The following is an 11,489-nucleotide window of genomic DNA, read 5'->3' on the forward strand; positions in this document are numbered from 1 at the left end:
CGAAAAAAAACTCAAACACCGTCGCGTGCGTGCGAGCTATGGGTGCCTATCCCGTTCTTGTCGCAAACGCCATCCGATGCTTTTTAAACGCCAGGTTAAAACGCCAAGTAGAGTGTGGATCGAAGAAAAATTATTGTAAAGTGGACGCGACCAAACCTATTTGTAGTGTTGTGTTTTGATGCGCAAAAATGCGCTCTTTTCCTACTTTTTTTCTGGTTTTCTTGTTAGAGGCCTTCGGTAGCACTGATACGCACCTGAAGCGGCGTCGGACGGCCGGTGCGAAGGTATGTGCGCTCGGCATGTAAACGAACCCGATCTCGGAGGGTAAGTTGCTAACAAGGTGGATCTTTGGTTGCGCATCAAAATGCAGCCGGAACTGAATAATAAGGAAACGTCAGAAACCCCAAGGTTGTAAGCAAAATGGAAGGGTGGAAGTATTGCGAACATGCGCGAGCTTAGCTGAAACAAAGCCTATGCTGCCGTTGGAGTAGGGACTCCATTGGCAGCAAGCTTGGACTGTTGGCGCTTTGCTGCAGAATGTTCGCTATCCTACATTAGCACAATCGTCAGCATTTTGGTGTAATACTACCCCCGAGACACGGGTGAGCGCTGGGAGGATTTGGTGAGGCGTTCTTCACGCACGTCAAGGCCAGTATCGGCGAAGTGGCGCTTAGCACTTTTCGCGTCCTTCTTTTTTTTATCTTTGCTAGGCTTCTTCGGCCGCGTTTCTCCCGGCAGGAATACGTCGTCAGGAAGTGCAGTGCTACTTGGTCAGCGAATGGTAAAGCGACGGTGTTTGAAAGACTTACTTGCGAGTGTGAACCACCTTGACGGACATAAGCTTCTCGTCGTAAAGATCTGAGTCTGTGATATAGCTCCTAAACTGGCTGACAGGGTAAGAGATATCGAGCGACTTGGTAGCATCTGTGGGAATAGTCAGCATGGTAAACCGTAAGTATACAGATTGATTAGACGCACCCGGAGGCAAAGTAAGACCAATGTAGAAGGTCGTGGTGTAGATGATGTGGGTATCGTCGTCGGCTGGCGCAGTACCGTCTGCAGGCACTTCAGAAGCTGGAATCATGTACTCGAGGGAACCCTGAGTAACTTCGTGGAACTGATCGTCCTTACAACGATGATACCGCTCGAAGTAGTTGATGTATGGACGTGCAGTATCGATACCAGTCTGTCCATCATCAATGCCCTTGACAATGTGACGGATTTTGGACTGCACCAGTCCAGAGAATGTCGAGTTTGCCTCCTTGGTCCGACTTGCAGCAACCACACTCAAGTAGTATTTGTGATCTTTGGTAAAAAATGAATGTCGTTCGAATAGTGCATTCCAATCTTTTGTTCCCGCAAAGATGTGTTGTAGGATCTTGTCCGCTCTTCCAAATTCGTCCTTCATAATACGCAGGGTAGATGGCATGACAGTATGTGTGGCACACATGGAGGGGAACGCAGGCGTGATTATGGGCATGAGGTGTGCTCTGTCACCACCATATACCTGTGGGTTCCATACCCGCAAACCCAAATCGCCTTCTTCGATATGCTTCAGCATGACCGGTCTCGGCCAAGTCCACTTGTACATCAGACTAAAGAACTTGGAAACAATGGTAGCACCATTTGCCATGGGGTAGAGTTGGCAAATGCGAGCAACCATAATAGCCCACGCGACGCCACCAGGGTATCCGAAGACAGCTCCGTAGATGCCTCGACGATTGGACCACAGCTTGATGGCCCTCAGAGCATGTCTGAAGCTGACTTTCTGCGGTACCGCATCCAGGAGCTCATTGGTAACTCGTGTGCCGTTGACGCTTCGGGTTGCTGACTCCGACAGGCCCTCCAGATCCTTTTTCTCAATAGTATCCATATTCCTGGGTATCGAAGACCGCTTCGGCAACGATGCGAACAGCAAATCTATGCTCACTTCACGGTATTCCATCTTGATAATTGGCACGAAGGCATCTTCGACGGGTACGAACTCGTTGATGTCGTCGACGTTGGACATTTCTCGAAAGGTTGGAGGGAAGAATTCAAAAAACTCGTGGATGGCCACGAATTTAGGCGCGACAACGAGCGTGTCGATATCGGATGACGGACCATGGACACCGAGAGCATAACTGCCGAATGTGAAGATCTTGCCGCCTGCAGCATCGATGACGGACTGCTGCACACCCTTTTGCTTTCCCACGCGACGGATGAATTCTTCGACGACTTTCTGGATGTGTTCGATGACTTCTTCCCTGTATCATGTCAGACAAGCGCTCCCACATCCCCAGCAGACAGCGTGACCTACCTCCTTCGGTTGCCTTCTGGGGTTTCAAAGACGTTTTCCGCCTTGAGCGTCTCGATGAGCTTGTCGTTCAGCTTGATGTCATGCTCGGTAGGCGCGGCCTCTGAAATGGCGCTAGTGACACCAAATTGGCGGGATGGCTTCTTCTGGCCGTCCATGGTCGACGTGATGGGATGGGTGTGGGGAGTCGCGCAACTTCGGAGGTGCTGCGGTACGCTGATGTTTGGCGGATCCTACTAGGCAATGAGGCGCGTGTCGGAGCGGATTGTCGTGAGAGGCGGCTGGACTGGAGGGGTTCTGGTGATGTTATGAGCGCTCCCACATGGCGACGCGACTTTGTTTGATCCTGGGTCTGGCAAAGGAAATGAATGCGACAACAGAAGCCTAGGATGTATCAGTCGTTGGGACGAGTCGTTGCCAAGCCCGCTAGGGCGCCACTGCAGTTGGTCCCAGGAACGGTCCAGTGCGTCGGCTCCTCTAACATCACCATGGCGAAACAGCTGCCGGCGCAGCTATCTCACAAAAGCGCCTTAGTACTGCTGCCTCCATCACGCATCACTGCGCCAATCGAAGCAGTACGACGTGTCTATGACAAACAGTTTCTACGATGGCCTCCGCATATCAACTTGCTGTACCCTTTCCTAGCATCCCCCTCCGAGTCTAGCAAACTCAAGCACGACATTCGCATCCGAATTGAACAAGTAGCTCGCACCATACCCCCTTTTCATATGTCACTCGAGTCGGATCAACTTGGTGTCTTTCACCATACCCTCAAGAACAAGACTGTCTGGCTTGGCCCCACCACTTACAGTAATATCCGAAAGCTTCGGGCGGCTTTACACTCCGAATTCTCTATAAGTGGAGTTGACCGAGACCGCCGGCCTTTCATGCCCCATCTTTCAGTAGGGAAAACACAAAGCCAGGGTGGCGTAGACAAGATTAGCGTAGAGATTACAAAGAGCATCTCCGAGTTCCTCACACACAATGCAGAGAAAAATGACAAACCCACTGCCCTGGAGTGGTATGTCGATAGGGTTCATGTCCTTGAACGCAAAGATGAAAAGGATCGCTTCAGGATTATTGGCACTATATCATTAGGGGAACCTAGCGCAAGGGTGGAGCAGGCGACAACCTCAGTCGGCTGATTCAATCACATCCGGACTACAGCGACTTGAGCGAGGCAGCACATACGCCTCATCTTAGTTCTCAGCAAAGAAAACCTTCAGTTGCCCATCCAGCCATTTGACGTCCTCTGTTGACTGCCCAGGTCCACCAGCCCTGTTTCGTCCGTTAATCACGAAAATGTGGTTACCTTTTGATGGGTAAACTCACCAATGGCCCCAAATGGATGGAAAAATCTTTAGTGTTCCTATGCCAGGCCTCATGTTCTGAACCTCAATCTCAGAATCCTCGGGTGGGAAGTAGAGATCTGTTTTCGCTGGGAGAACCAAGGTTTTCGCCTTGATAGCCTGCATGGCCTTCTTGAAGTCACCGTTATACGGCTCTTGTTGTGAGCAATCTCCAGCTTGCCATGTGTGCGCCATTGTGAGCATATTTTCTGGATTTTTCGACAGCGCCCATGACTCCCAGAAGTTGACAAGGAAGTCGTCCAAGTCCTTGTATCCAAGCGTCGGGGCACTCTGATACAACTTCTCGCGATAGAAGCTTTGGGAGAAACCCCAACCAGCGTAAACGCGTCCAAGGGCCTTGAGGCCGGCTTCTCGTGTCTCAGACGAAAATGTCGCTTTCTTTCCTTGGGCTGTGTATAGATCTGGTTTAGCAACGCCTGCTGAGCTGGTACCTAGTGCAGCGTAAAGACTACTTTTGACACCCTCCAGGAAGACCTGATTGTGCAGGCTGGTCTTTGCGCTTCCACAAAATGGCACGGCGAGGTCCATGAAGTCGGGAAACTGTGTGGCCCATTGATACGTCTGCCCAGCACCCATGGACCATCCGAGTACTGCACGAGCATGTTTGATGCCTAAGTGCTTCGTCACGAGCTCGTGTTGCGCGCGCACGTTATCGTAGAATAGCACCTCTGGGAAGGGACGTAGAGCTGGCATGTTTGATGGTGAGGAGGATTGGCCATTGCCAAAGAGAGCAGGCATGATAATGTAGTACTTAGATGGGTCAAGTGTTTTGCTTGCGCCAGTGAGCCAGACATTGTCGGATATCGCTGTGTAAATCGATAAGCAATTGCAGCATCACGGTTTAGTGTGCAGTGCTTACTTCCAGAATACCATGTTGGATAGATGACGGCTGGTAGCGAAGGGTCACCTAGTGTCTTGTATGCGATGAAAGCATCTGGTATTTCACCTCCAGATTTGAGCTTGAAGTTGCCTAGATTGTAAGTTTGGTAGTCTTCATCTGAGGACATGTTGAATTCAGTTTCAAACTTTACAAATCGCGGACAGAGATAGTGGAGAAAGCATTTGAAGCATCAGATGTTCAATGGGCAGCAGGAACTGAGATTAGTCGTCTATCATAGCGCTTTCAACTAGTAACCTTGGGTAAGCTGACCTTCCACCAAGTATTGGCGCTGTTATCATTCGTAGCGGGGTAGCTCAGATGCATAGCGGGGTAGTACATGACGTTGACAACCCTTCGGCGCCGTCTTTGGAGAACATGTCCCGTGTATAGCCGTTCAGACAATGTCATTGTACCAAACGCTTTAAGAAGCGGCAGTGATATTGAGAGGTTTTCTCACAAGATACTCATGCTTGAATAACCGTCTGAAGGAGCGATGCAGTGGCCTTTCTCGGGCGGCATTCCGCGGCTGCCTTTGATTTTTCTGCCGACCCCCGGGCTAAATATTCATCCGCTATTTGCCGTGTCTCCAACACGCTGTAGCCGCTTGATCATCACTTAGTAGACATAATTTTTTCCCTCATTGGCGTCATATACATCGATGAAAAAGGCAATCTTGGCCATAAGACGGCAACCGACCTTGACTTTGTCAACTCGCATTGAGCATCAACATCCCTATCTCTGCTTCGCAAAAAGAGAATACCACAAAATAACTCATCAATCCCCCACCATGGCCACTGGATGCGCAGACGCCGAAAAGGAAATAAAACGCAACCCACACGGAGACTTCAAAGCAGTCGAGGCCTCGCGTCCCCCCTTTGACAAGACATCCTCTTTCCACTACACGCAAACACCCAAGCCAGACTGGACGCCCGGCAGCGGCCCCAACGATGCCTCTAACCAAGGAAAATCGCACCGCTCCATCGCACCCTACGAGCAAGGCCGCCCCGTAGTCCACAACTACAAGCTCCTCATTTCAGCCATTGTGCCACGCCCCATTGGCTTCGTCTCAACCATCAGCGCAGATGGCCAATCAACCAACCTCGCACCATTTAGCTACTTCAACCTCGTCAACCACGATCCACCCATGTTCGTCCTCGGCTTTGCAGGCGGTATGGACAAAGCCAAGGACACGCTCAAGAATCTGCTCGACACCAAGGAAGCTACCGTCAATATCATCTCAGAGCATTACGCTGAGGCTGCGAATTTCACGAGTATTAATGCGCCGCCGGGAATTAGCGAGTGGGCGTTTAGCGGACTACATCCTGAAAAGAGCAAGATTGTGAGACCGGATCGCGTCAAGGAGGCTGTGTTTAGTATTGAGGCGAAGCTGGTGGATAGTGTGGAGTGGACGAGTAAGAATCCTGATACGCCGGGCAAAAAGACGGGCGTTACAGTGTTTATTGAGGGTGTCAACTTTTGGGCGAGGGAAGATGCGATTGATGAGCAGGGTGTGCTTATCGATCCTGCTGTAAGTTTTAATGCTTGAGTAATGCTCGTGTGGGCTTGCTGTCGTGTCTGAAATGAGCTAATCTATTGCTTTGTTCAGGTTCTCAAGCCCATTTCTAGATTGGGTGGTATTACGTATGGGCGCACGACACAGGCGTTTGAGCTGCCTAGACCGGATTATGATGAGGTTACCAAGGATCCAGAGGTAAAGAAATTGGCGCTGCCAAAGGGCGAGAGCCAATTGTAGACGCACACACTCGCATCTAGACAATTTGATTTTGAATAAGAAAGGCTTAGAAGAAGAAATATACGCTCAAGAATTCTTTGTTTTTGATTGATATTACGCATTTTACCCTCCATTATGTCTCCTCATTCCTCTTTCTTTTTTACCCACCAAGACTCCACCATATCAAATGGAGTTATTCACCTACTCCTGTCGCTCCTTGGCATCCTCGACCGCCTTCCTCCAATCATAGAACTTCATATAGATGCCCTCTGAGATAGTAATGCATGAACTACCCACAGCACATCCAGTCCAGAGCCCTACCAGTTTCAAATCCCGTGGGAAGCATAGGAACAGGGCCAATGGTACAGCAATGATGTAGTAAACGAACAAGTTGCACATACCACCAATACTCTGCTTGCCCAATCCACGTAGCAGCGCATTAACCATTGCAGTGGTCGAGTCTGCGAACTGGAAGGTAGCGAGTAGAGGTAGCACGGTAGCAACAATGCTCACGACTTCAGGATCGCTACTGAAGGCGCGGGGCAAGATGTTGCGGAATGCTGTAAGGAAAGTAAAATCGATGAGCCCGATTGCGAGAAAGGTTGCAACGTAGGTTTTGGTGGCAGTCCGGGCTGCAGAGAGAGAGCCTGCACCGATGAGATTGCCCAAGCGGGTTGAGACTGCGACACCAACGCTAAAAGGTACGTGGTAGATAGCTACAGCGAGGGTCATGACGCTGCAAATATTGAATTAGTATCGATCAGAAGAATTTGAAAAGGGAGTGAGATCTTACATTGATTGGGCGGCTAGATGAGCCGTGGAAAGATAACTCGTCGAAAAAGTGAGAATGTCCTGGGGAGATTAGCATATTGAATATAAAGTTTTGTAAATGAGCGACATACGAATGCAAGCCACTCTGTTTCCACCATGATAATACCCGGCACTGCCAACTTAGCCATTGGTCCCCAGTTTGTGAATGCAGCTTTCGTGAAGCCGCCCCAACACTCTAGCGATGCGGGGTTCACAAAGTAGACATAGATGAAGAGGAGCACTGGCAAAAGGTTGTTAGAAACAACGGTTGCAAGTGCGGCGCCAGTAAGATTCCAATTCAAGATGAATACAAAGACATAGTTCAAGGCAATGTTGACTGGCGTCGCGATGAGCAGCACGAAGAGCGAAGCATTGAAGAGTCCTTGGGCTTGTGTGAATCTCTTGCCGGCTTCAAAAATTGCATATCCAGGTGCACCAGCCAGCAGCAATGAGAGGTAGTAGCCAGCAAGGTGAGCTAGTTCCTTTTCTGGAACGAGAGCTGCGAGGATCCAGCCTGAACATAGCCAGATGGCGCCAATGGGAAGGGTGACAGCGAGCATGAACAAGATCATTCGTTGGAGGTGGAGACCGACCATGGTCTTCTTGCCGGATCCGTAGGCCTGCGCGCAGAGAGTATCCAGAGATGTGGCTAGGCCTTCATAGACGGCTAGTCCAGTGATGTTGGCGGTCATGGTAGCGAGAGAGACAGCTCCAAGCTCATCCGTCCCAACTGTATTAGATGCGAGTCAGTTGATGGCTCGGGGGCTTTTATGCTAAGCACTTACTATGTCCAACAACAAAGATAGTCACTAAACTAAACGAGTACTGCAGTAGATACGTTCCCATGAGCGGAACACTGTACTTGAACAACAGCTTTGCTTCCTGGCGTGCCGTCGTCCCCAGCTCTTCCGTCGTGCCATCTCTTCCTAGTAGACTTTCAATATCGGTCGTGTCAGCAATAGCTCCATACTGATGCTGCTTTGCTGCGCTGTCGTGGGCCTTGAGCAGGCCGACGCGCTCAGCGGTGCTCGTGGAGAACCGGCGGGCCTCGGAAGGGTCCATTGTGTATACGGCGCTGCCGCCGGAAGTAAAGGGGAAAGGAACAAAAACCAGAGCTAAGGACGATATATCATAGTCGTAGCCTAGGGGCGCGTCTCTGGTGTGGTGATCGACTCTGTTCTGGCGTTTCGAGCTTACTTTTGGTTGCGGCTGCCACAGTGGGGCGAGAAGCTGAGCTTCTGGCCCCTGTGTCGTCAATGGCGCCATACGTGTAAGTATGGGGCGGCTTGTAGCGAAGCAGTAAAGCGCCGGAGAACTTAACGGAGAGTGGGCAGCATAATCCGCTTACAGGCGCCTGTGTGGGGGGCCTCCGCGAACGTTGTCCAGAATGGGGAAACCTGGCGCAAGGTTTGCCCACAAGTGGGCTTAGGTTTGTTGATGGATGTGGGTGCGGAGACGAACTTTTCTTTTCACTGGCACGGTCCGTAGCTTGCCATGGCAGCCATGTTTAGCTACGATTGCCAGTCGCAATCGTGATCCAGACTTTGGGGAGAGAGCGGACCGTGAGAAGCATCGGGCAATTTTCTATTGGCGAGCACTCGTCTGGTAGATTGTCTATCTCCGAACCAGCCGCGTTCCGCGATGCGCTACTGTGTATCGCCGATAGATGGATATCTGTCGAGAATCTTCAATAGTAATATCAAGACTGGCACCCTTATTCTAGCCAAAGTAACAACACGAGATACTGCTGGGGCAGCTGAGTAGTGCAGAGTAGTAAGGGATTGTTGCTGATGTTGGTGTTGTTGTCACGTGAGCTGTAGCTAGCCGAGGAAGGAGATGCCTACATCTTGGCATACCTTTGATCGGTCGAGTATCAGCAGAGCTTCTTAGAGCCAGCCAGATTGCGTTTCTTCGTGCATAAGAGGTCCTTTGGAGAGATTGTACATATTCGATATGCAGCTAAAGATGCAACAAACCAGGAACAAGGTTGATACCATCCCGGCATAACTAAAATTCTCCTCCTACTGCAGGCCCGGATGAATCGGACGTAGCGTATTGTAGTAGTCTTCTTTAGTTGCGCGACCAGCATGAAGGTGGCCTCGAATGTATTGTCTTGCTTCGGTTGAACTGCGAGCGCAACAACTTGTCCGCTTCTTAGAGTGATGTTCTGAGGCTACACTGTCTCCGCGCGGCCTTCCTCCTAGGGAAAACAACCAAGGTAAAGCCTTATCATATGTCGTAATCTAACTTGTAAGGCAGTATGTACGCTTTAGCCGATGCAGTGTAGTTAATGATAAGTGATTCGTATTGGATGGCTATTGCCAAGAATAAAGCACGTGATGTTCTCCATAAAATCAACCGTGTAAGCTCTATAGTCCGAAGGTATTTGAATCGTGTTTATCTATAACTAGCTTTAGTTTCAAATCCTTGATATCTCTTCATACGCAAGAATTCCGTCAATGTAGACAACTTCACTATATATTCTCTTCCTTTTACTACCTTTGCCAACTTTAGCATAGACTATATTAGTACTAAAATTCCTGATGTTAATAACTAAGTATGACTACACGTGCGACTAAAAGCATCCTGTACATATCTTGGAAAGTCTAAATCCCACATTTGATCCAATGTCGAACGAGGCAACTGTGAACATGTCTACAGTAGCCGGGAAGCTGCTGCGGAACTGGTATAAGGGAGCAAACCGCGACCTCTATCAACGAAGTTATACTTCCTCAGATAAAAAAAACCCCGCTCTCCCGGAAGATCTTGAAACGCAAGACGCACTTCTTCGTTGTCATTATTGAACAGAAATCAACCACAAAAGCACATAGCCTTAACGAGCTAGGTAAAAGGAACGGCATTAGATATTCCACCAAGAAATAATCAATTTGGGTGAGCAAGAGAACAAGATGCTGGCAAAGAAACGCAAATGTCCGGGAATACCGAACGTAACGAATTACAAGATGAGAAGACCAATCCAGTTACCAAAAACAGTCAGACTTTAGATGTTGCGATGCGACGAAAATGCAAGCATTGCAGAGTGAACGCAAACCTGGGGGCTGACACGGCTTGTTGCACAAACTTCTAGTGCTTACTGGCAAAATTGACACAATCCAGAAGGATCAAAACAACTGCAGCGCCAAGACCACACTTTGGAGAGATTAGTGGTCAGACAAAATTCACTATGGCGGGAGCTTTGTTACACTAAACATTTCCATAGCTAGAATCTCCCCCTTCTCCAGAGGGAGTAGGGAAGACTTGTTGGCTGGAAGGATTGTTGGTTGATATGTCGAAAGGTTTCGAAGGATGCAAAGCAGTATATTCCAAGCCGGCCTAGGAAGATAAAGCGAGATTGAGAAAATAGTTCTCCGCCACAGACATAGTTACAGAAGAAAAATAATCTACTATTTTACTACTTGTAACTACTGCTGTGCTTGTATCTTCTCGACAAGCCCGGAATTTTCTGAAGTAGATAGAATCATAGGCTTTACATATTATACAGTGGGGTGACAAAAAAAAAAGAACTCAAAAAAGTTGTGATTTTCAAACATCCATTGCTCAATGGGTATTAGCGCTAAACTAATAAAAAATATATCGTTGAATAGAGAGTTTCTTGGCGTTTAAGATATTGGTCTAGTAAGGTTGCTTATTCAGCACTAGGAAGGCCATATGTCCTCTTAAACGTAGAGTAAAAAAATCTTCTAACTTTAGCGCCAAATTTCGCGCTGTAAATTTTAACTTTTCTTCTATCTATTTATATAAATAGATATATACAATATACTAGTTTTATATATATAGTACTAGAAACTATGTAAATAAAACATAGATAGATAGTAGAGGTAATGTAATTAGTAGATAAAGAAAGAATAGTATTAGCTATATATTAACTAGTACTTAGTATACCACCCCTTAGCTTCTACTACTCTAGAATAGCGTCTTGGCAAAGATAGAATACAGTTATCTATATCCTTTTATGGTATTTTTGCCCACTGTTCCCAAATAGCAGAAATAAAAGTATTAATTGTTAGAGATATAAGCTAATCAGCTAATCTCTGACATAATCCGGGTGATCAGCACTATACTCGGATTCTTTAGTCAACCAATCCCTACACAATTTATCTATCTATTACGTCTATAGCTACGTAATCTACTACTAGATAGATTCTTCTAGAATCTAGTACAGCTAATATATATAGTAGTAGAATAGCTAGTAGATAGTACCAGAGCAGATTACAAGAACAGATCAGACTACTAGATCAGATCAATCCAATCCTTATCTCTCTCCCCTAGCATTATTTCTCTCTTTTTATCCTAGAACCTATCGATTCGCTATCTCTGAGTCTATCGCTAGACAAGTAGACGACTCTACCTCTGAGCTAGCTATAGAACAAGTAGCACCCT

General features: G+C 48.0%; 4 protein-coding genes across 4 annotated transcripts; 1 reads left to right on the forward strand and 3 right to left on the reverse strand.

Annotated features, from left to right (window-relative positions):
- Positions 1-477: 477 nt before the first annotated feature.
- On the reverse strand, positions 478-2,679 carry COCSADRAFT_265597 (uncharacterized protein). Its single transcript, XM_007707571.1, has 4 exons — positions 2,300-2,679; positions 979-2,246; positions 810-924; positions 478-763 (listed from the first exon to the last, which is right to left on the reverse strand). Exons 1-4 carry the CDS (start codon positions 2,452-2,454, stop codon positions 586-588), a joined length of 1,716 nt encoding a protein of 571 aa, XP_007705761.1. The 5' UTR covers positions 2,455-2,679; the 3' UTR covers positions 478-585.
- Positions 2,680-2,784: 105 nt separating this feature from the next.
- On the forward strand, positions 2,785-3,003 carry COCSADRAFT_45999 (uncharacterized protein; the record flags this gene model as incomplete). Its single annotated transcript, XM_007707426.1, has 1 exon — positions 2,785-3,003. A coding segment is annotated over one exon (219 nt), but the record flags the coding sequence as incomplete, so codon positions are not given.
- A 354-nt stretch (positions 3,004-3,357) lies between these two features.
- COCSADRAFT_41819 (uncharacterized protein) lies at positions 3,358-4,773 on the reverse strand. The gene is made up of 3 exons (XM_007707409.1): positions 4,526-4,773; positions 3,629-4,472; positions 3,358-3,574 (listed from the first exon to the last, which is right to left on the reverse strand). Exons 1-3 carry the CDS (start codon positions 4,671-4,673, stop codon positions 3,496-3,498), a joined length of 1,071 nt encoding a protein of 356 aa, XP_007705599.1. The 5' UTR covers positions 4,674-4,773; the 3' UTR covers positions 3,358-3,495.
- A 1,391-nt stretch (positions 4,774-6,164) lies between these two features.
- COCSADRAFT_154434 (uncharacterized protein) lies at positions 6,165-8,363 on the reverse strand. The gene is made up of 4 exons (XM_007707572.1): positions 7,874-8,363; positions 7,181-7,818; positions 7,072-7,130; positions 6,165-7,014 (listed from the first exon to the last, which is right to left on the reverse strand). Exons 1-4 carry the CDS (start codon positions 8,352-8,354, stop codon positions 6,480-6,482), a joined length of 1,713 nt encoding a protein of 570 aa, XP_007705762.1. The 5' UTR covers positions 8,355-8,363; the 3' UTR covers positions 6,165-6,479.
- Positions 8,364-11,489: the final 3,126 nt, after the last annotated feature.

Source organism: Bipolaris sorokiniana (genome assembly GCF_000338995.1).
Source record: "Bipolaris sorokiniana ND90Pr unplaced genomic scaffold COCSAscaffold_19, whole genome shotgun sequence".
Classification (NCBI taxonomy): domain Eukaryota; kingdom Fungi; phylum Ascomycota; class Dothideomycetes; order Pleosporales; family Pleosporaceae; genus Bipolaris; species Bipolaris sorokiniana.